This window comes from Thermobia domestica, chromosome 12 (assembly GCF_964235325.1).
Source record: "Thermobia domestica chromosome 12, izTheDome1.hap1.1, whole genome shotgun sequence".
In the NCBI taxonomy this organism is placed as follows: Eukaryota; Metazoa; Arthropoda; class Insecta; order Zygentoma; family Lepismatidae; genus Thermobia; species Thermobia domestica.
In genome coordinates this window covers 160,397,869-160,421,131 of record NC_137465.1, presented here as the reverse complement: position 1 = coordinate 160,421,131, position 23,263 = coordinate 160,397,869, and the positions used below count along the sequence as shown (strand labels likewise).

Sequence of the window (23,263 nt, the reverse complement as noted above, 5' to 3'; positions counted from 1 at the left end):
AAAGCAATAAAAGAATTACAATAAGTTACCTAACCAAAAAAATGAAAAAAATTGATACGACGGGACTCACACCCGGGTCTGCCTTTGGTAATTTCGTTCGGTACCACTACGCTACAAGTCCTTCGTGTAAAGCTGATAAATTAAACTATTAGTTACGGTGTATATAGATTTGCTAAACATGTTTTATTTTAAAATATTTCGAAACATATTGAATACTCTTCCAAGGCTGCGGGAGCAACATTAAAACCTCCGGCTCAACTTGAGAAACGTTGCGAGACATTTTCTTCACTAAGAAAGGTGCACTTGACCTATTCCTGAGTTGAAGAAGGAAATAACGAGTAATTCAACTAATGATTATCTCTTCATACAGGTCTTAGTATCTGGACTAGTCTTACATGAAACGCTTTCAACTAGCTAGCTGTTTTTGTGCAACATTAAGTAAGTGATCGACATAGGTAAATTGTTACTGCTTTGGATTTCTACCCAGGCGACACGGGTTCGAATTTTTTAACAGGCTTCAATTTCAATTCATGTTCAGTTTGGTACGCAAGATCATCATCTGCGAAGAAGGAAAGAGATACAAGAATGATGCGAAGTTTTAGTAGGTGTACGAATGGAGACATAGATTTACACACTTATTTCCTTCAATTGTTCCAGATTTGATATTTTCAGTTAATTTCAATAATTTTCTAACTCATGTGTGATCAGTGCTTTCTTTCTTTCTTCTCACATCCTGTATATAGTGAAATAATACACTGTAACACCGTGGGCGTCTCTGGTATATAAAAGTTAAGGGGGACGACTAGAACAAAGAATGTTTTTACACCCCAAATAAATTCGCGTAAAAGCTGTGAAGTAAATGGGAAGCTCCTTAAGCTAGAGGGATCAGGTTTCTGTATCACCAAATACAACTCATCATCAATTTCCTCCATTATTGGTAGGTCACTTTCCGCATGTTTAGAAGTTTGCATATACTATGATCCTTGGGGAACTTGGTCTTGATGTAGGAATTTACCATATTATCTATTAATTTCATGTGTTCCTTCCATCATACCTTCTTCTACGTCCTCGAAGTACGATTTCTTCTCTAACTATGTAATAACATTATTTCCAATTATTATCTTTCATCCTTATTATTCCTAATGCTTCTTATTGGTTTATCATTCTAGCTATTTTTTTTCCATTCTACTCAGCAGAGTTTCATACAACTCTTCTTGTCATCTTGTCGTAATGTCAATGTTTCTGCTCCGTACGATGCAATACTCAGCGTTAACTCCTTTTTGTAACTTTTAATCTAGTGACTTCTATTATGTGTTTCTCATCATGGTCACCACAAACGTATTTGATCATTTCTCACGTTGTTTTATTATTATTTATCGTTTATGTTTCATTCCTTCGTTAATAATAATAGATAACAATTGAAAACTATGCACCTTCTTTGCTCATCTCCATCATCATCATCATCATATGTATTCTGCCATTATTGGAAGGCCACTTACCGCAGCTGAGAAGCTTCCATGCTCCATGGTCTTCAGCTAAGCTCTTTGTCTTCACGTAATATTTTTCTTCTTTCCTCAGACTTCTATAATTCTCACAGCCTTAATCATCCTAGCCATCATTGCTTTGATATTTTTCATATTTATTTTAATTTCAAATTATTTTAAGTTTTTCTTTCTTCTGACATCATGTAAATTTTCGATTCAGATTCCGCAACGGCAGCTATATCATCTAAAAATCAAATATACTAGTCCTTCTACTTCCATTTAAATTAACCTGTTTCTTAATCAAATTTCTGAGCTATTCTTGTAGATAGTAAATAATGTCATTGAATGGTAAATTTTTTTTTGTCGAATATCTATTACAACTTCAATATCCTGTATCATTTCTTTCCAAATTTTAATGGTTCATATGTAAGTTTCTTCCGAGTCTGAACTTTCATTTCATTCCAAGCATCTTTCATATTACCCAGTTTAAGCAGTTAAAAGCCTTCTCCAAATGAACGAAGGCTAGTTTGCAAAACTTTCATCTACTTTATTTAATGAAGTGCATCTTTGTGATGTCTCCTTCCAAATCATAACTCTTCAACTTCCTTACATCTTCATCCATATAATCTCTCATATTCGAAACTACATTTTTACTGCATGTGACATTAAACTAAGACATTGGTGAAAAATCACTTTAGATAACTCAATATTCAATATATCGCTCGATTCGGACGAAAATTACACATAGAATGTGTGTTTGTATAGCGTATATTGATTTTAATTTGAAATTCCTGGCCACCGTAAATCGAAGGCTGATCATAGTGCTTATAAAGGGCATACTACTAATAGTATTAAGGCTATTGGACGATCAGACGATGTGGATAAGTGTAGATCATTCTCTGGACGACCCCAGCGAACATTTATTGAACAATTACGAGTCTTCGAGCGTAGCCATATAATGAGACAGCGAGAGGTCGGATGGACGTTCGGTTGAATAGCCGCTCGCGTGTCATGACGCGTGATTCATTGATACAGAAGTGCTGGTGAAAACAAGGATCATTGAGCAACCCTAACTGACAGGGCAACGACCGCCAGTGCAATCGGAGTCAGTATGGTTCCCCGAACACTACAAACAGTAAGAGCACGGATACTAAACAATCGATCTTTGAAGATTAACCTACCACCCTGTGTTTCTTTTGCAAGATTACTGCTGATACCTGAGCATCGCCAAAAACGTTTTCCGTGGTACTAGAAGAGACTGAAGCAGCTAGGAGAATGGATGGTAGTGATATTCAGCGATGAGAGTGGTTTCTGTGTTATACACAGAAATAGTTCTGCGCGCACATATAAACTTGCAAGTGAGAGGGAAAATCCAGTGTTCTCATTTGTTATATAGAGACCCACTGGTATTTGATAAGAGAGGGGACAATAAATTATATATCCAGCTAATCTCTAATCTTCATTCAAGGGTGTATGATTAGTATGTTCTGCATTCATGTTAATCCCGTCCTTCGACTGGACACTTTCTGGAATACCTTCCAGCAGCATATCATGCAACCCCACACCGCAAGGTGAACCCAGTGTGTATACCACTTCTAAATAGCCTATTAGATCTCCAGATCTAAGCCCTATCGAGCACGTGTGGGGTATGATGGGACGGCGCCCGACCACCAGCCAGCTCCGAAAACGTTGCTCTCTCAAGATATAGATTGCACCATGTGATCGGCTACGTGTCCCAACAGTTGTATGATCACTTGAGATAGTTACACGTTCTATAAGAGGAGGACTGTAACATGTTCATGTGCAATGGGTGCCATTTTGGGAATAGTAGCACCTACCAACGCATTATATACCAACTTGTGTCAGATCTGTGAATTATTACTGTGTTCTTATGCAATTGCCCCGGGATAGTTCTACAGTTCTCATATTATATATTATTTCTTAGCTAGTGAAATCTCAATTCTCTGTAAGAAGTCTTATAACAACTCTCCCGTCACTTGATTACAATTTCTGGATATTTCGTTTCCTCTACTATATTCTTAAAAACACATTAAACATATTACCTATCATTTCATTTTTCATTTCGCTACATATTTTTGAATTAGGTCCGCTAGTACCGCAATTTCTTTCAAATTCTTAGTATATTATTTTTGTCATACAATTTAATGTATAGTTTTGATGATGATATGCTGCATTTCATTCGTTGAAAACTAATTTCTATCCTTAATTTCTGTATTATTGTAGCAGTTTTTCCTTCTACCTTTCTATTTCCATTGACTTATCTTCATATACATTATTCAAATATCTGTATCCTTCCTCTTGTCATCCGTACTTCTATTATGGATTTCCCCGTCTTTGTCGATTTCCTTTCTTAATTTGCAGTTCAACTTTCTACACATTATTTTGCATTCTTCAGTGTAACTTTAATTCAATATTTTCTTTTTCCTAATTAGCCAGTTTCTTCTGTAATCTATGCTTCTTACATGATACCCCACTTTTCCTCGCAAAGTTGAAAATGCTCTCACAATGAGTTAGTTCCTGTATCTAGTTTTTCTGAACTTATATGCTTTTCTTCGATACTTCAAGCAGATTTTTTTTTTTTTTTTTTTTGTAATCAATCTTTACATTTTTCTGTACTAACTTCTTATATCATGTTTTTCTTGCTAGTACAGACCCGGACAACCAATCAATGCAAGGTGGCGTTATTATATGGATGATAAAGAGAGTGTCTATCGTGCTTCAACTATTACATCTCCAAAATAACTCACTCGGTTGAGGGTAGGCACAAATACTCGATAACTATCGTCGAGAGAAAGTTTTAACATCTTTGACCCACGTTTTAGTTAGATAACTACAGAGTTATTAGAGAGTCGAGGACCAGTGTAGTTCGGGAAGTCAACCTGGGTCAGCTACAATATCCATTTTTTTTTCTTAAACTTGGGCTGAAATGTCATCTCAACTGTCACTAATCAGTTTAGTGACCCCGAAAACTATGGATTCGATACTAATGTCGGTCATTTTAGACATTTCATTTTTCACTACCATGTGGGTGGGAATGAACTTGATATTGAGAGTCATTATTCATCTCAGCTACTCCGAAAACTACGGATTTGTCACTAATATGGTTTGCGTTTAATTATTTTACATACCACCCTCTTCCCGTAATCTAGAGGTGTTTACTCTCAATGTATTTGTTTCCAGATTGTATGTCATATGCGTATTAAGTTTGAGAATTTGCTCTAGGCGTTCCACAGTTATGCTTGAACATACACACACATATATATATATTAAATAGTTTTTTGCAATTTACTAACCACCTTTTTAACTTCAGTAACGTCCTAGACCTGCACTTCTTAAATCTCCATCTGTGTACTAAATTTCAGCTTGAAAGGCTGAGTACTTTTTGTTGCAACGAAGTGCAACTATTTCATTTGTCATTCCATGAGAATTCTTCTTGCAGTCGAGTCAAAAATTAACCTTTACTGACCACACAATGAAAATAAAAACGCCCGGTGCGGACCCAATGCGCGCCCCACCCCTCCCTTTCTTCCAGCGTTTAAATTTCATAGTTCCAGGTAAATTAGAATTCCAAGCACAGTTCTGCGACTCAAAACGAATTTTATTTTCTTCTGATTAGTTTACTCTATTAATTTCAAAATTCTGTAACTTTCTAGGTTTGATAATGAAATTCATGGCTCACTCCAGGTTTTCTCACGGTATACGAAATTGTAATTGTTCCAAATCATCGTCCCTTCAAAACTGCCTCTATATACCCTCATTAGGCCTCACCATAACTTTATCATCTAATTTTGCACGGAACCCCGGCCACGATAAAACTGTCCATTTCGATTTTCCTCGTTCAATAGCATCCTCCCTACCTCATATCCAGCAATCTTAAGTGAAATTGGAAAGTAAATTAATTCCCTAAATGACTCAGTCCTTGTCACTATCTAGTGGCTAGCACGCTCGACTTTGGTGCACGGGTACGATTGACGTTGAAAGTCATCGAAATTTGAACACATTACAGTAATTTGGATTCTACCTTAAACTGTAGGACTACGTCTCATATAGCGTCTTTACAGAAAAGGGACACTGAACTTCAACATTCACGAATTACCGGACTCAAAATTGTTTACTGAATGATCTGCAACATTTACATACCATCACGAGAACTTGTAGGAGAAAACTTGTTTCACCGAAGAATGCCGAAATCTCAGTTGTAAACTTGTCTATCTTTGATGTCTTAGATCAGCCGTATATTGACCAGACAGAATAGGAGAGCTGAGCCAAGGTTCAGCATCGTATCGCATATTCATTCGAGCACATGTTAGATAAAGGCTTCTTGAACGTTGTGGCTTAGGCACACAGTCACTGGACTCAGGCCCCTCTCTCTCCGCATTCTCTCTTGCCTTGGCTTGGTTAGCCCTTCTCTGATCAATATGCGCCCGGCCTTATATCTTCCAAACTCTCACCAGAAATTCACCACTCTGGTAACTGCCATTTTTCCAATCTAATTTATATCTCATTTTCTATGTTGGAGAAACTACTTTCTCTTTCAGTACATAAAATATGCGATACACCAAAAGTTCTCACATCCGGTTTCTATCTGAAACAAAAGAAACTTTTAAACAAATTTTTGTGTATTCTCAAGATCCTTTCTCTAGACTTCTACATTTAATTATATATATATATATATATATATATATATATATATATATATATACACAGTATATCCTACTCGCGATCTGCATCTCTGGACCTTAAACTTCTGTCACAAGCCCACACAAAATACTCTCCATTTCTCATATATCTATTTTATTCTATCATTATTTTTTATCCTTATATTTAGCATTAATAATATTTTCGAAATATATAAAATTTTCTCTCTTCACTAATTCATTTTCCCCTATACCTTTATGAACCAACCCGTCCCGTGAGTTTTATTTTCCTTCGCTAAACTCTCTTTATTTTAACTTGGATGGATACATCAATGGTATTGTGTAGATTTAATGGAATTCAAAGACCAAAAAAGTGCGAACAGACTGTAAATAGACCAAACTTGGCTCTCTTTTCTAATACATATATCAAATCCAATAGTCGTAGATACTCCAAGATAATTTGTCACACAAGCACATAAGTTGTGGTACAGTTCATGTGATCTAAATGCAGAAAACCAACTTTAACGGTGAGTTGAATTGGAGGACTGGATAGCGAGAAAATTGGAACGATAAACCCATCCAGCCCAGTCGCAATTTTCACTTTTATTTTAATTGAGTTTCTATTCAATTTGAAAACTTCAAAACCAAAGAATTCTTTCCATGGACGTTTCTTTAGAAAAGGGAGGCCTTATTCGTTCCACACAAAATCGAAAAACGTCTTTCCTTCAAAACTAACAAACTTCATGAAATGTGCTCTTTCTGAACATTATTGTACATTTATATTTACATTTCAATTGATTTTATTTCCATAGTTTGCAAACTCATATAAATAACCGTAATTTGAAAACGAATTCTCACTTTTTTTTGGATATATTTTTGATGTAACTCATAAATGACGACAAATTTAAATATACTAAAAGTAAATAAAATCAAATGCATGTCTAGATTTCGTATTTCATTTATTCACAGAAAGTAACAGAGAGATTATAAATTATATCAGGAGTATTGCAAAATATATTCATTCTGGAATTCCTACATCAAAAACTTCGCGACACCATGTACAAAATATCTACATCTACTCACCCCAATACAGCAAATGGCAGTGGCATGTACATTGCACTTATGGTGAATCAAAATTTAAAAGTTTTAAAATTATATTGAAGGATATATTACCTCCTTTTCCTCCCCTCCCCCCCCCAAAAAAAATATGAACGATACTAAAAATAATAATTTATTTTAAGTAAAATGTCCAGGAGTCACGAATTCATAGCCTACATAACAATCTTTCAATATATCCAAAACATACGGAGCATGTAAAATTAACACAATTAACAAATTAACACAATTCACAGTTTACAGAAAATGAAAAGGCACTAACAAACGAAAAAAAACTAATACTTTTATAAAACACATTATGATTTATGTAACATGACAAATTTTCGTAGAGTATTCCAAATAAAACAACAGCAGAAACCAAAAATATCTTTGGAGACGTCTTAAAAAATTATAACTTGAAAACAAACAAATGTGCAGTCGTGTTCAAAAGAAAATAAGCATCTACTTCCTTCCAAAAGTTGTACTATCTAACTTATTCATTTTATGACTTAAAAAATATAAAAACTATTCGAAATTATGTAATCATAGGCATCTCGAAGAGTCTAATAGCCGAAATATTAACTATTTTTATATTTGTATCAAGTCATCTCTGTAAAGTTTTTCGTAAACTAATTTGCTCTTCTATAAAAGAAAGTTGTCATACACACGAAGACTTATCTTCCGAACTGACCGAAATTTATCCTTTTTCCTTACGTTGTCTATGTGGCTCGTGTTCTCATATTCCTAACACTTTTTCCAAATTCATACCTTTTATGGATCAATAAAGCCTAGACATGATCATTAAATTGATGACAGGAGAAAAATTAAAATATATCATAAAATAAGCTGTTACGTGAGTTAAATGGAGAGGAGAGTAGCAAGAAATTATTTAATTCTATAGAGAAGCCAGCAAGAGAAGATCTGTGACAGCTCGCAGTGGCGTTTCCCCTACTCAAATGTCAAGGCTTTTTTAGTGCATCTATAATGGCAGTTTTCTTGATGGTTCACAACATAGTGGGTGTAGTTCGTGAAGCCAGCACCAAAGCAGGGACTTCATTTTCCCTCTGCACACGGTCTGAAATTTCCTAATGGGTTCTTTATAGATAAACTGTAACACATTAATGAATCTCCACGATTTAAGAATTATAGACGTGAAGTCATTGAGTTTGAATGTAGCATCCCTTTGTATGCAACGTATTTCAAATTTTGGAGGAGTTTAAGCGCCATACGTACAGTCATATATATGAAAGTATGATTTGATACAAGTACTTCGTAGAACATCCTTTAACTCATGCCCTCTAGTGCATCTAGGGAATAAAATTTATAGACACTTTGAAAAACGTTTGTTCAATGTTTAACAAGGTTTGTTTTGAAGTTATAATTTATTAAAAGTTTCATACATTTTCCCAGCCAGTAATGCCTCAAGAAAAATATTATCAACCATGTTTACTTCACTCTTTTTAGTTTGAAATTTAGTAAAATTTTCCGAAACTCTACATATGAATTTAAAGACACGATATGACTAGTGCGTTTAATACTTCTAACAAAATTTCTATTTACAATATACATTCGTATACATTCAGTATCTTACATTTTAACATTGTGCTTTGAAATAAGTACAATCAAAATCAATAGAGTATTTTCTGTCTTGAACTCCTGCCACAGCCAAGTTAACTTGGTTATAAAACACACTTAAGAAACTTCTTCTACCCATCCCTGCTAATAAAGTGCCGGTTATGTATGAAATAATAAAGATTAAAATAATTTGTTTATCTTAATAACTTATTTGCCTTAGTAATTTCAATAACACGTCTGTAAGAAGAGAAGTATTTACATCAATACAACTCAAGCCATTCATATCTATTATTTAACTTCTTGTCACCGATCCTACCTTTTTACAAGACGAGAATATCAACGAATACGAATGAGTTTTTGGTCTGAAAGATTTAAATTTAGGAGTGCGAACACAGCATTGTATTAATGATTAAGAGCTCAAACTTTTGGTTTTACTTAAATTACAACTAAAAGCAACAAGTTTCTTAAGTAACTTTTAAAATGTTTAGGTACCAATTTATAACAAAACGTGTCATAGGAACAATATGGAATGCATTTCCATTAACAATTAACTCTATAATTCTTTAACTTTATTTGTATATCTACTAACCTTTCTTTGCTGTTTAAGGTGATCAATGGCGGCTGTAGAGGAAAGTCATATCGATAAATATTAAGTTTTTATTGCTACAAACTAAGGAAAACTTATCTCTGTACTAATTACTGATTGACTGGAGTTCGACTTTCAGCAGCGAGGCTGTATGAGACGTGGAGCTGGAGGTTAACATGGAATCGAACTACATGTGCTCCTACCGGAAATCGAACCTGGGTCTCCGCGACAAAGGCACGTATGCTAACCGTATAGTCACGAAGGTGCTCTATATACTAAGTTTTGTACATACAAGAATTAGAACTTTGGTAAGTTCCTTAGTTGGAAGCGATACAAGTTTATTCTTTAACAGATGTAACTACCCTCAAGAGCCGCCACTGACCGATGATCAATTTCGTACAAGCATTTTCACTGGAAAAAAAGAACAGGAATAACGAACATGTATGGACGTTTGCAGATAGTAATCATTTTAAAAATAAAAATCCCCTTTTTCAAAACACCTGCAGTAGAAAACTAATAGTCCAAAAAATAAATCACTTTTCTACTCTAATTTATGCAGCAAACTTACGGAAATGATTATTACAATTTTAAAAGACTTGCCGTAAGTATTCATACTACATCTATCCATGGAAACAGATAGATAGGCTACTGTCCACTATCATAATTTTTCGAACGAACCACTAAACGTCTGCTGGGGAAATAAAAAGCAGTCCAACGCAATCAGAGGAATGGTAAAGAGTTTAGTATCACATTCATTGCGCTCTGCTTCGGATGACAAATCCAAGTCCAGGTCAGAATTTCACGGCTCAATTTTCTATTTCTTTCTTTCCTTCCTTTAGCTGTTTGTTTCCCCCCCTACCTGCTATCAGTGATAAAATCCAACACAAGACATTACTTGCTGTCATCGGACGGAGTTACAACAACAGTTTTACTTTAACAGAAGATGAAATAATTTGTTTAATTTGATGTCTTTTTATACTTAACGTAATCTTTAATAGCTAATGTCATGAAGAGCTATTCGAAGTCACTTGTACTTAAAACTTGCAATATACGTCAGTATTACAAACTATTGTACTAATCTATCAGATAAGATGCACCATTAAACTTTGGGAACGATGAACAATTAGTATTTCGCAATAACTCTGCTGCACAACTGAGGTTTCCAAATCTTTCTTTTATGAATTTTTAGGACTAGTCTTCGAAGGCGAGGCTGGAGTTTGTCTCATATCATTCCAATTTATTTCTGAAAAATCAATTACTATCTCTTTCTGCTTTGGCACATATTGCCTGAAAAAGAAGAAAAAAAATAATCAGGGGATCAAACCTAAAGAAATGAGTGAGTTATGAGTAAATATTATAGAATACTACAGATATACTTACAAACTAAGAATCATGGTATCTTAGAAAGTTCATTAGATAATAGCAACAGCATAAATTTAAAAATGTAGAAGAATGAAAGCAGTAACTGCAAATGAAACACCAACGATGGGAAACCTTTAAACAGGACGGTATTAAAAAACGTATGTTGTACCAGTACAAGTGCAAAGTTGTACACAAAGCTCAATATTTTATTTGACATCCTCTGATAGAAATGCATGTTGTACAATGACTTGCTATAAACTTATATTTTTATAATAAAAAAAACGCTTAATTATATTATTTTTTAATATTCATACTCAAGAAAATTCTCTTTTCAGCAATAGTGTATAAAACAAAAGTTTTTCTATTTTAATGGAGGACAGCTAGCTATAATTAAAAAAGGCCTACATGCAGTGCTGTATACTACCATTTCACCCACAATAAATAACATGCACAATAATGTATAAACAGTGCTTCAGATAATAAAAAGATCTAAATAATATTTTTACTCTAGCTCTGGACGCTACTTCAGATCTTTGCCAGTTGAAAATTCTGGTGGCTAGCTGCTACTTTTCAAAGATTGTGAATGGTTCGTATATTGTAAATTTTAAACTCTTGCTCAACTGTAATATTTATAATTCACTTTAGCAAGATGCCTAATGTCACAGCTATTCGGGTGTTCTCCTTAAGTAACAGTAATTATAAATTCTAGACAGTAGCAAAACAATGATGTCTTAAAAATAAGTTTTCAATTCAAATTTGACATGTCAATAATTTAATAAAGATATTGGTATTGGAAAATTTATATATTTCATTCGTTTGATTTTATTTAAATTGTAATTCCACTATACTACCTGCAAATTAGTAATTTTTTTCGAACAATATACAAATGTATTCATGTTTGCTCTCATTACGTTCACGATAATCATTTAAAATACGAAACAGTTTAGTTATTAATTTCATTAGCATGCTTGCATTAATAAGTTCATAACATTGCTCATCAGTGTTGCAATACGTTCGCAAAAGATGCAATTGTAAACGGCAATATTTTATATATATTGTATATGCCGAAATACAATCTCTTGTATCAAGATCACCTGCAGTCGTCCGCTGTTTTCAGCACACTTTTTCTTCCAAAACAAGAAATTCGGGCTTCACAGCACTGATGAATAGACGAACATTTTGCACAATCACACCCGCTATATCTTGTCAAATAGAATATCGCCGGCAAACATACGAACCGGTGTAAAACCCTTCTGTATAGCAACAATTTCATTGTCCCGAACCCTTTCAATAATATTCTTTGGATTGTACCAGTGTCACATGTATGACAAATTTACATATGGTATACGTCACTGTGGACAGAGAACCGAGACTCATGCGACAACAGTTCCACTGGTCCGCAATCGACGTTTGTATTTTCTACATTACACTTGAAGCTCACTCGTGGCTATGCTGAAAGGAACATTAAACATCAAACTAACTAATAAAGGACATTTCAGCAGTCGATATCTGCAACTTTGGGATGATGATATTCGCAATGTTTCGTGTAGCATTCATTGTCTTTTTGTGAGACAACTTTGGAACAGCACGGCCTGTGAGCCAGAGAGAGCGCAATTTTAGTTCAGTCATTAGCTTTCAAAGAAAAAAAAAAAAAAAAAAAAAATACATCTGTGGTTATTTGGCTATTTTGTATTGGTCTTGATGAACTTCTTCCAACAAATACACAAAAATGTCACGTTAGTGGGTTCTGATATCTCTTCTACGAGTTGTTTGGCCCTATCCATTACTTTCAGTTCAAAGAATTGCTCAATGTTATTTATTTTTCGTCAGGTAATATTTTAACTCAAGAAAACAACCTCTTTTGTATCTTTGGAGTAATCGTGCGTAACAGAACGATGTATTTTCTGTTGAATCAACTAATAGCTACTTAATTATTGTGCCACTTTCTTTTATCATTCTTACAGAGCATCAAGAACATTTCTCTCATGCGAAGATCTCCTCTATATGTGTACACACCAAACGACGAATCTCGTTTTCCTTCAGTAATGAAGACTGTGGTGTTCTTAATGATCGTAGGACATGTAAATCTTTTCTTTGAAACGTATCCAATCCACATTGAATTTCATTATATCAGTTTCACTAATAACAAATGATACATGCCTTCCTTCGTATTCCCGTTTCTCAAACCTTTCTTAGCAAGTGAACCAAATTACTCATACTTTAACGAATCTAGGATCTCAATATTGAGAGTCATGAATCAAACAAATTGTAACCAGTATTAGACAGTCATACTAACATATGCCAACATATTGGACCGAAATCCGGACGTTGACATATACAATTTTATCCACACATAACTCAATGTATTAATAACCATATTAGCATGGGGGCAATTTGACAAGTATTCTTATAATAAACTTAACCATTTTATTTTAGGTAGAGCAAAATAATTAGTTAAGATGGATGGTTTTAATTGTAGAAATAAAGGTAGAGATATCAGATCAGAAAATTACCCAAAACTGGTGCTGCGGCCTTACGTTAAAATTTATAATAACTGTCATAATGGAGTTTGAAGAAAGGATAAGAAATAAATGAATTTTGTGACAAGGTCGAATAATAAAGTGTGATATCAACTAGTGACCAGCATTGTACTCACCCAGACTTTGACGAGTGAAGATTTTTGAGATGTCGATCCTTCTAGTCAGATGGTCACTTCAAAACTCTCTCGAGTTCCCTACTCTTTTAGTCCACCTACCTTTTCTTCCTAGTTTTGGTAGCGTCATTTCTTCCGCTTACCATTACATTTTTAGAATTACTTCATAACGTGAAGTAGGAAGTGTTATTATTTCCTTGATACATTGCTACATGACATAATTTTATATTTCCTATTTAAAAGAATGTTTTAACTGGACATAGTTTTAATTATTATAATACTTCCTGAATATCTTTGCACGTGTGAATGACCTACAGCACCAGACTGGGAATTGAATTTTATTTGCATTTAATATAACAAGGTTTACAAAATATTGAAGTCAAAACCAATAAAATATTAATCGCCCTTCACCAAAATGCTTTAGTACATTCCTCCCCGCTTGGATATTCGGCATCTCCTGTCGATATAAATATTTAAAAATCAAGGTAACACCAAAACCCTAAATAAATTGAATATATGTGTAAGACATTTTGTTAAAATAAAAATCAGTTTGTAGCAAGCTGAAATGAATGAGTTATAAAACACTGCTTAGTCCAAGATAATCATATCAACCATAGAAAATAAGTCGTTATGATTACGTTTGCATATTACAAGGTCAGTAATACAGTCACAAGAATATGCATGCGTCCTTGCAATGTCACATGTAAAGAAAAATCTCCACACAGCAAAACAGAATATAGGTCAGTTTTACATTGTTTGTGTTCTGTGATGGAGTGAATTGTATTTGTTTTCAAGATTTATTCGCTGATATACTGGTAAGTATGTCTTTATATCATTATATAAAACAAAAATTCACTCGTTTTTTTTATATACACTGATTGTATGTTATGTGAATTTTTCACTGATGTTCGCAACTGCACTACACTAAATGATTGTGAATATATGTATATAAGTAACATGAAGATAATCATAATTATATCCATCACCAAAATTATTCGTGAATTCACTCTCACTTTTCTTTTTACTAAAAATTAAATATGCACTAAAATCACCACACTATTTTACATAATTATATATATATAACATTTTCACTATTGATACGACATTATTTCACACATAATCACTTAACACTGTTCACTTTCATATATAGATTTGGGGGAGGGAAAATAACACTAGGGAGGGGGGGTTCAGACGAGTATTTTCTGGTTCGTCCTATTTCCAGTGGATATGGCAGGAATCCAGATGTGTCCTCTTCCGTTGTACTTGTTGAAATTTTAGTGTCCATGAAAAGTATATTGGTTTAATTAAGTAGTTAATATCGTCTTGATGTAGAGATGATTATTTATTAGCAGATGGTATGTCGACATAACCGTCTTGAATATATTCTTTAAAGTCAATGGTTGGTGATTTGTAAATACAAAAACTGTGGGATGTCTTAGAGTACATGCATGCTGGTCTGATTGACACGACACAAATTCGACTTAAGGAGAAATATTTGAAGTATAGTTGAAATAAGTAACTATGTAATTTAAACTATGAACGCGCAGAGAAATATTATCTGAAGAGAAATTAGGAATGTTTTGATTTTGCTCATTTTCGTAGTAGATATCATCATATATAGGGTCTAGTTGAGGTAAAGATGGGATTTGAATGGAACTAATTTTCTGCTGTGGCTGTTGATTTACATTTTCTGAAGATTTTCTGCATTGAAAGTAAATAAATATGGCTAACATAAGGAAAATTAAAATAGAAATGATAGTGAATATAATTATATAGAATATGGCGAAGTTCATGTTGATTATTTGCCTATAAAGGAAAACAGAAGAAAATACTATATAATTTTAGTATGGGAGTTTTATGAATAGATTTATAATTACATAAGACACAATATATATTTGTTTCATATGCGCATACACACTTCCAAAAATTCGCTTTGCGAATACCTTTTTGTGTACCACTTTTTTTTTTTGTTGTTGTTGTTGTTGTTGTTGTTGTTGTTGTCCAGTTTGATGTCTTTGTCTCACTTTGCAAGAAATTGATATTCAAAACTGGAATTTTTTCTTTCAAAGAAAATAATAGTCTGTCTTTGGATTTGCTTTGCAAATCATGTTATGACTATTATTTGATTACTTCAGTAATATATATAACCTAGGTTTCTATCATCATGTTGCAATAATATTTTTCGTATAAGGAAACATTTCATACACTATTCGTTTGCACGTGCTTAAAGTCGCTTAAAGTTTCTTCATTATGTAAATGTAATTTCGTGTTTATATTCGATAACTCCCTATTAATTTTAAATAATTTTATAGATAAAAATATGATAATGAGAGGTGACAGTACAGCACTTGTAATAGATATTATTAATAGCAATGACATTGGGTCATTAGAAATTTGTAAAGATGGAGTGTAGGCATTTACAGTTATATTTTCTATTTGCTGCGCTAAAGATTCCAACTTATTCGAAAAAGTATTCATATGAGGAGAAAATGGAGGATAAGTGATGTTAGGCATTAAAATTTTGTGAGTTAAATTTAAAGTGCGTCGTGAATCAAGAATTTGATCGGCTATTGTTATGGACTCAAAATCTTCGTACACGAAAAATGAAGCATTTTCATGATTGACGTTGACACTGCTATAGGCTGGTTTTCCGTGTATCCTTTTAATTAGGTGACCATTTACATTTGTGGAGAGAATTATTCCCAAAGGAGTATGCTTGAAAATAAATTTAGCATTTGTTTCTCTGGTTTGCATTTCACAAAATTCTGTAGAATTATGAAACAATAAGTTTGATAAACATTTCGCTTTAGGTAAGATCGACATTTGATTAGTATAGCAAAGAAACAAGAAAGAAATCCAATGGCACTGATCTTTTTCTATTAAATGAAGAGAATCTTGGTATAAGTATACATGTTCTGGAAGCTTGAAGGACACAATACGATTTTGTGATAAATAACCCAAATTGGTTACTTGGTATAAAGGATTTATGTTTTGTGGAAGGATTAATGGAATGTCTAATAAAACAGATAGCGTATGAATGTTGGGATTATACTCTAAAAGAAGCATTTTCGTAATAGCATAAAATAAACTTAAGTCTTCTTGAAACACACTATACTTGAGTAAAGAATGATTAACAATAAGTTCTTTAGCATGGATAGAATTTAGAATTCGAAAAGTTAATTTATTTGATAGCACATCTCTAAAAGTACGTAAGGTTTCATCTTTTGAAGCTTCGTAAGCTTGTTTAGCTTTATAGTATCGTCAAATGCAGAAAAGAATTGCTGAATAGTCATTTCTTTCGGATCATATTTAGGAAAAGGAAAGGCATTGCTATACACATTTACAATAGGTCGTGAATTTTGGTTGGGTATTCCTGACTGAGAATTAGATTGAGAAACATTATGGGAGGGAGATGAATGGGTCGCCATGTCTGATCTTAATTTCACCCTACGTCTGCTCATAAGTTTTATAACAATAAATATTTAATTCTTGAACGTGATTTCTTTACTAAACTAACTTCGTTTTTCAAGATAACCTTCGCACACGCTAATGTCTACATAAGCATTTCCTGTTACAATGCACTGCAATACGATATCCTAAGAATGCCTGACATATGAAAAACAACTCAAACATAAACGCAAAACGTATCTATATGTATATGTAATATTTCTTTGTTGTAAGTTACCACAGAATTCTCTATAGGAAATAGTATGCACATATTCAAACATATATATCAGCACCATCCTGGATAATAACAAATCTGATATCCAATGTAATTTTTCTCTGCATGATTTGATTCCTTACCCATATATGTGTGGCTTCGGAATCGATATCTATATTTTAAACGGAAAAATTGCACTATCATTTATGTTCACTCCTATAACATGTTTCTAACACGGGCGCTAGCCACAAAATTCGGCGCTTATTCCACCATAACATATGCCAACATATTAGACCGAAATCCGGACGTTGACATATACAATTTTATCCACACATAACTCAATGTATTAATAACCATATTAGCATGGGGGCAATTTGACAAGTATTCTTATAATAAACTTAACCATTTTATTTTAGGTAGAGCAAAATAATTAGTTAAGATGGATGGTTTTAATTGTAGAAATAAAGGTAGAGATATCAGATCAGAAAATTACTCAAAACTGGTGCTGCGGCCTTACGTTAAAATTTATAATAACTGTCATAATGGATTTTGAAGAAAGGATAAGAAATAAATGAATTTTGTGACAAGGTCGAATAATAAAGTGTGATATCAACTAGTGACCAGCATTGTACTCACCCAGACTTTGACGAGTGAAGATTTTTGAGATGTCGATCCTTCTAGTCAGATGGTCACTTCAAAACTCTCTCGAGTTCCCTACTCTTTTAGTCCACCTACCTTTTCTTCCTAGTTTTGGTAGCGTCATTTCTTCCGCTTACCATTACATTTTTAGAATTACTTCATAACGTGAAGTAGGAAGTGTTATTATTTCCTTGATACATTGCTACATGACATAATTTTATATTTCCTATTTAAAAGAATGTTTTAACTGGACATAGTTTTAATTATTATAATACTTCCTGAATATCTTTGCACGTGTGAATGACCTACAGCACCAGACTGGGAATTGAATTTTATTTGCATTTAATATAACAAGGTTTACAAAATATTGAAGTCAAAACCAATAAAATATTAATCGCCCTTCACCAAAATGCTTTAGTCATATTACAATACAGCTATTACATATTTAATACTTATTTCCAAAATATAACAGAGAGCCAATATTTTACATACGAGTAAATACTATCATATTGACAACAAAGTGGTGTCAAAAATTTCTTCTATTTAAGCACACATTATAAAAGTATATGTAATTAAATAAATCAAACTTTTGGTGTTCCATTCATGTTTTCTTTGTTTTGGCTGACGTTTCAAAGGCAATTTACTGCCCATATATGTAGATATGTTACAATTACAATATTGTTATATGTTAAATTTGATATTAATTCAGAATATTACATGAATAAGTAGTTCTGAAAAGGCCATAAGTCAGAAAATAGCGATTTTGCTTTGGTCCAACGTTTTATTTTATTTATTTTAAAACACCAATTGCTCACAAGTTGTTAATTTTGTACAATGACAAGAAAACTACTTTTTCAAACAGAGGTCATTTCACATCTATCAGAATTTTCAAAATTTAGTCTTTTTTTTTCCCTCGATTTTCTCATAACTTTACTTTTCTGACTCATGACCTTCTCAAAACTACTGATTCAGTTTATTTTAATTCAATGTTCCAAATCTCACTCAATTTGAAAGCTATTCATGTTGTTATTACTTAACTTTGTGTCTATTGCCTTTTCTAACCTTTAATATCCATAGGAGATTATGCTTACAACTGTTGTACTCTCAAATAAAATTCTTTGTTTTCCTTGCAGTGCATGTTGTACTAATCCATACTTTTCTCACCCAGTTGAACTGTTACATCTCTTATGATCATCATACCTGGTTTTAGTTGCATATCCACTTTGATGCATGTGAAGCCACATTTGCATGAGATTGAATAAATACAAAGGATATCTAATCTTTTCTCGATCCTTTACAGGGCAAAGAATGTCTGATATGTGAAGGTTTGCAAGTGCATTGTTTTCTTATTCCACATTTATTCTATTCGAGCTATTATTTATAAAGAGTATGAATGCTAATTTATGTTTTCCTTCTTTTGAAGTTCTTTATGATTTTTTTTTTCACGTTACGTTTTCGCCTTTCTGTTATTAATTTATTGATATCCCTTTCACTATATTCATTTTGTAGAAAAATGCATTTTAAATGACATTTTTTCTTGAAGATAATCAGATATTTTCCCTATGTGCAACAACATATGTAGTATTGCACTTTTCTGTGGTGAATGATTATATGAATCAGTTAAGCAACGATCAGTGTGAATTGGTTTTCTATACACGCTGTGACTTAACTATTTCAAGCTTTTCTTCATAATTAAGTATCTAGAAACGATAGGTTTTCTCCATATTCAGTATCTACTGTTAATTTAATGTTGTGGATGTATAATATTTATATGATTTTGAAATTCAAATAATGTATCCTGTCCACATGACCGAACTACAAATGTATTATTTACATATCGAAACCAAGAATTAATTTCAGCTACAAGGGTCGTTCAAGGTTGCCTAGGACTTTTATTTCTTCAGAGGAAACAGATAACACAAGAAGCACTAAACTATGTCAGCTTTCCAAAGTATTCTCCGTGCGCGTCGAGGCACCGTTGCCATTGTTGTGGCGGCTCCCTGATTCATTTGGCGTAGAAAGAACTTGGTTGTTGTCGTAGCCACTGGAGGACATCGTTCTGACGTGAATTCATCTGTCGTGAATTTTTTCCCTCACAGATGGTCTTTAAGGGGTGCAAACAAATGATAATCACTGGGGGATTGCAACAATTCATCACCTTCAGCTCGAACCCGATTCAGAAGCTGTTCACAGACCGTCATGCGTGTCCACTTCTGATCAAATGTCAGCTGGCGGGTAACCCACCTTGCACAGATTTTGCGGAAGCGTAAGTGGTCGTGAATGATTGTCTCAACACTCCCGACACTGATATTCACCTCGGCAGCAATATCTCGCACTGTTACTCGCCGGTTCTCAAGAATCATTTGCTCAACATGTGTGGTATTCACTGGTGTGACAGCAGTCGGGCAAATGTGTCCATGCGCTTCATTTGTCACCAGCTCCCGTCCTTCGCGAAACTGTTAACACTATTCGTACACTCATGTTCGTGATACAGTTTCTTCACCATACTGTGCTTGCAATCTTCTGAAAATCTCAGCTGGTTTAACTTTCTCCTTCACAAGAAATTTGATTACACACCGCTGCTCCACAGACACACTGCTTGCCGCCATGTTCGCTGCAACTGCTGCGCATGCGGCAAATACGTCATACCGGACGCTAGTTACTCGAGAAGGAATACATTACGTCACCCGCAAGTTTCATCATGATCCGGCTATTCATCGATTATCTGCGTACGAAAATCCCGGTCAACCTTGAACGACCCTTGTAATTGCTTCTAAATCTCTCTCTTCCCAAAAAATTAATGAGTGATAATAATGGCGATTCCGTAGCTACCGTAGCATTTACTTGTTCATAAAACTTCCATTTATATATGAAAGATAGAACGTTAAAACTAATTTAAACAATTTATTATATCTTGTTTAAAGTTTTAGTTTGATATAATTTATACTGTTATATCTGACCATGTTACTGAATCCTTGGTGGACAACACACCACATTAACTCTAAGAATCCCAAGTTATTTTTGGTAGCAGGTCATTGCAAGGGGGGGGGGGAAGGCTCCTCAAAACCATTAAGTAATTTATATATACAATGAAAGGTAAACGAGTAATAAAAGATAGACGTTATTAATCCATAAATGTACATATGCACTCGTACACAGAGCACACAAGAATATTTCCTTTTCTATTGAGGAAGCTGCAGTATTCTTGGTTGAATATTATTTCTAATTTACAAACACATTTTGAAGTTGCTCATCTAATGGCAGACAAATATGGAAAACTGCAAACATTTTTCCTCAGGCGAATGTTATTCTGCATCTGAACAATAGTGACAAACAATGGATTTTTTTAAGAATGTTTTTCACACACGTGGTTTTTACACATAGAACAAGTTTGTTTGGGTTTCGAAATACTTGGATATTTTACTCTTTTTGCGCTGGCATCTCTGCAGCAAATATGGAAACGTTCTCTCGTATTTGACTCCTCTGGCGCTGGCATTGTTTATTGCAGTTTGCGGCCCAGTATTAACTCCATTGACAAATATACACTGCGTGGAAGTCCCTGAAGATCATTAGTACGATTCTCAACAATAGGGGTTAACAGTTGTTTGCCGAGTTCTTGAAAAAACAAACTGAGTTTGTTACATTTCTTTTCGTTCAAGTTTGGATTGCTCAGAGAAAACAACGTGAATGCATTGACATCAACAATATCAGTTAACGTAAAAAACACAGAGGCCACCGTTTAGTCCCCCGTTTCACTATGTACAGTCTAGCTATTTGATCTATTGTATCTACGCCTCATTTCGTAGAATTGTAATACAAGTGTATTTGCTTTACCGTGTTTGCTTGTGTCCGGTTTTTGCTTCTCTGTGTTTTCAACTTTCGCACAATAGTGCATAGTAGATAGTAACAGCAGATTACTTTTCGGTTTATCATTACAGATGTACAACAATAAAGTCACAGGAGGTTTATTGGACTGGGATGAGTAAACCCAAATTTTGACGAGTGAATGGCTCTGTTGATTACAGTCTTTAGCTCCTCAGGAATGTGTCTTCGATTCAGATTTCGAGTGCCTACGAGAGTCAGCGTGAAATTATCATTAAGTTGTTCTGCTAGCTCAACTGATGTATAATATCGATCTATAGTGACATTAAGACCAGTTTCATTGATAGGTTCAACTACCTTCTTAACTACTCCGACAGGACCTTCTTTGACACGGCTGTTTCCTCTTTCCTTGCATACACATGCATCGAAACGACAGACCTGGTTTCTGCATCACACAACATACGAATAAGAATTCTATACTTTCCAGGGTTATTCTTGATAAATACTTTAAAAGGACACCGTTCCCGAAATAAAGAAAGCATTTCGTGTACTGTTGTGTGTGGTCCAGGGACGTAAAAATTAGGGAATTTTCAGTTATAAAGTTGAAACACTTCACGTATAGGAGCAAATTTATCTGTCTTTCTTCATTCTTCTCTGCTTATTTTTCAGAAGTTCGTAAAATCGTTTTCGAGACATTGACCCAACATAAATTGGTCGACCAAATATTTCGGACTCCAAACTGTGGGGACTGAGTGTATTGTCTTTGTTGTACACTAGGTAAGTAAGCCAATAAAACCATACAGTTCGTTTTTGTTCGTGAACTGAATACTATTTCTTTGAACTTCTTGGTTGAAATGTTCAACGATCACTTTCATAATTTCGGGACAAAGGAATCTCTTGAAGGCTTCTTCAGGGGATTCGCTTTTCATGAATTTCATGAACCTGGCTTCTCCCGTAAAATATTTGGTAGTTTCCTTTTGGATATACGTGGAACACTACTAACATAAACCAGACCACTTTTAGACACTAGCTTATCATTATTCGCCGAGCAATCAAAACTCTCATCACTGCTAACTTCTGACAACATCACTTTCAACTTGCAAAATGGTATCTTCTAACTCTTTATCCTCTTCATCACTACAACCATATTCTTCATTATCTGTGTCTGTATTCAGAAGTTCCGGCTCTATAGAACTTTCTCGTAGCCTGTGAGGCATTTTCAAAACAAAATCATAAATTCCTCTGCCAACACAATGTCGATCTTGGAAGAAAATATATATATAAACAAACACAGCTGCTGCCAATAGTTTACAACGCTTTTGTCAGGTTTACAGGTGTGGCCAGATGCGACAACGACAGTTCCGCTACGGGCATATAATTTGAAGTACTCACCAATACCTCTATAAAAATTGTTGCGGAAGTACCGCAGGATTCTGAAACATGGATGTATGGATAGGGCACATATTAGTTCCTAAATAAAGTCTTGACCCGACAACGGTACGCATAGTATTGGAGCTATGGGCCTTTAAAGTTAATTTTTTCATGTTTCCGGCAGCCTATAACTCCGAAAGGAAGCATTTGTGTACCCAGGTTGGTCTATACTTTTCGTTTTAGCTTGGTGCCAGGAATTACCTCCCAAATGTTGTCGGTGTTGATTTGAAACACCCTATATATATATATATAAGCATATGATCAATTTGATTCAATAGTAAAAAATCAAATATTTGA

General features: G+C 34.1%; 1 protein-coding gene and 1 long non-coding RNA gene across 4 annotated transcripts in view; one reads left to right on the top strand and one right to left on the bottom strand.

Annotated features, from left to right (window-relative positions):
- Positions 1–7,084: 7,084 nt before the first annotated feature.
- Positions 7,085–23,263, bottom strand: part of LOC145666780 (deoxycytidylate deaminase-like) — a 62,377-nt gene continuing 46,198 nt past the window's right edge. For all 3 annotated transcript variants that reach the window (XM_081734336.1, XM_081734335.1, XM_081734334.1), the window contains exon 5: positions 7,085–10,685. In XM_081734336.1, coding sequence (XP_081590462.1) covers positions 10,574–10,685 — 112 coding nt within the window. In that variant the 3' untranslated portion in view covers positions 7,085–10,573. The remainder of the gene's footprint in view (positions 10,686–23,263) is intronic.
- LOC145666783 (uncharacterized) overlaps positions 13,786–23,263 on the top strand; it is a 121,129-nt gene continuing 111,651 nt past the window's right edge. The window contains exons 1-2 of the long non-coding RNA XR_014127816.1: positions 13,786–14,228; positions 22,205–22,312. This is a non-coding gene — a long non-coding RNA (uncharacterized LOC145666783). The remainder of the gene's footprint in view (positions 14,229–22,204; positions 22,313–23,263) is intronic.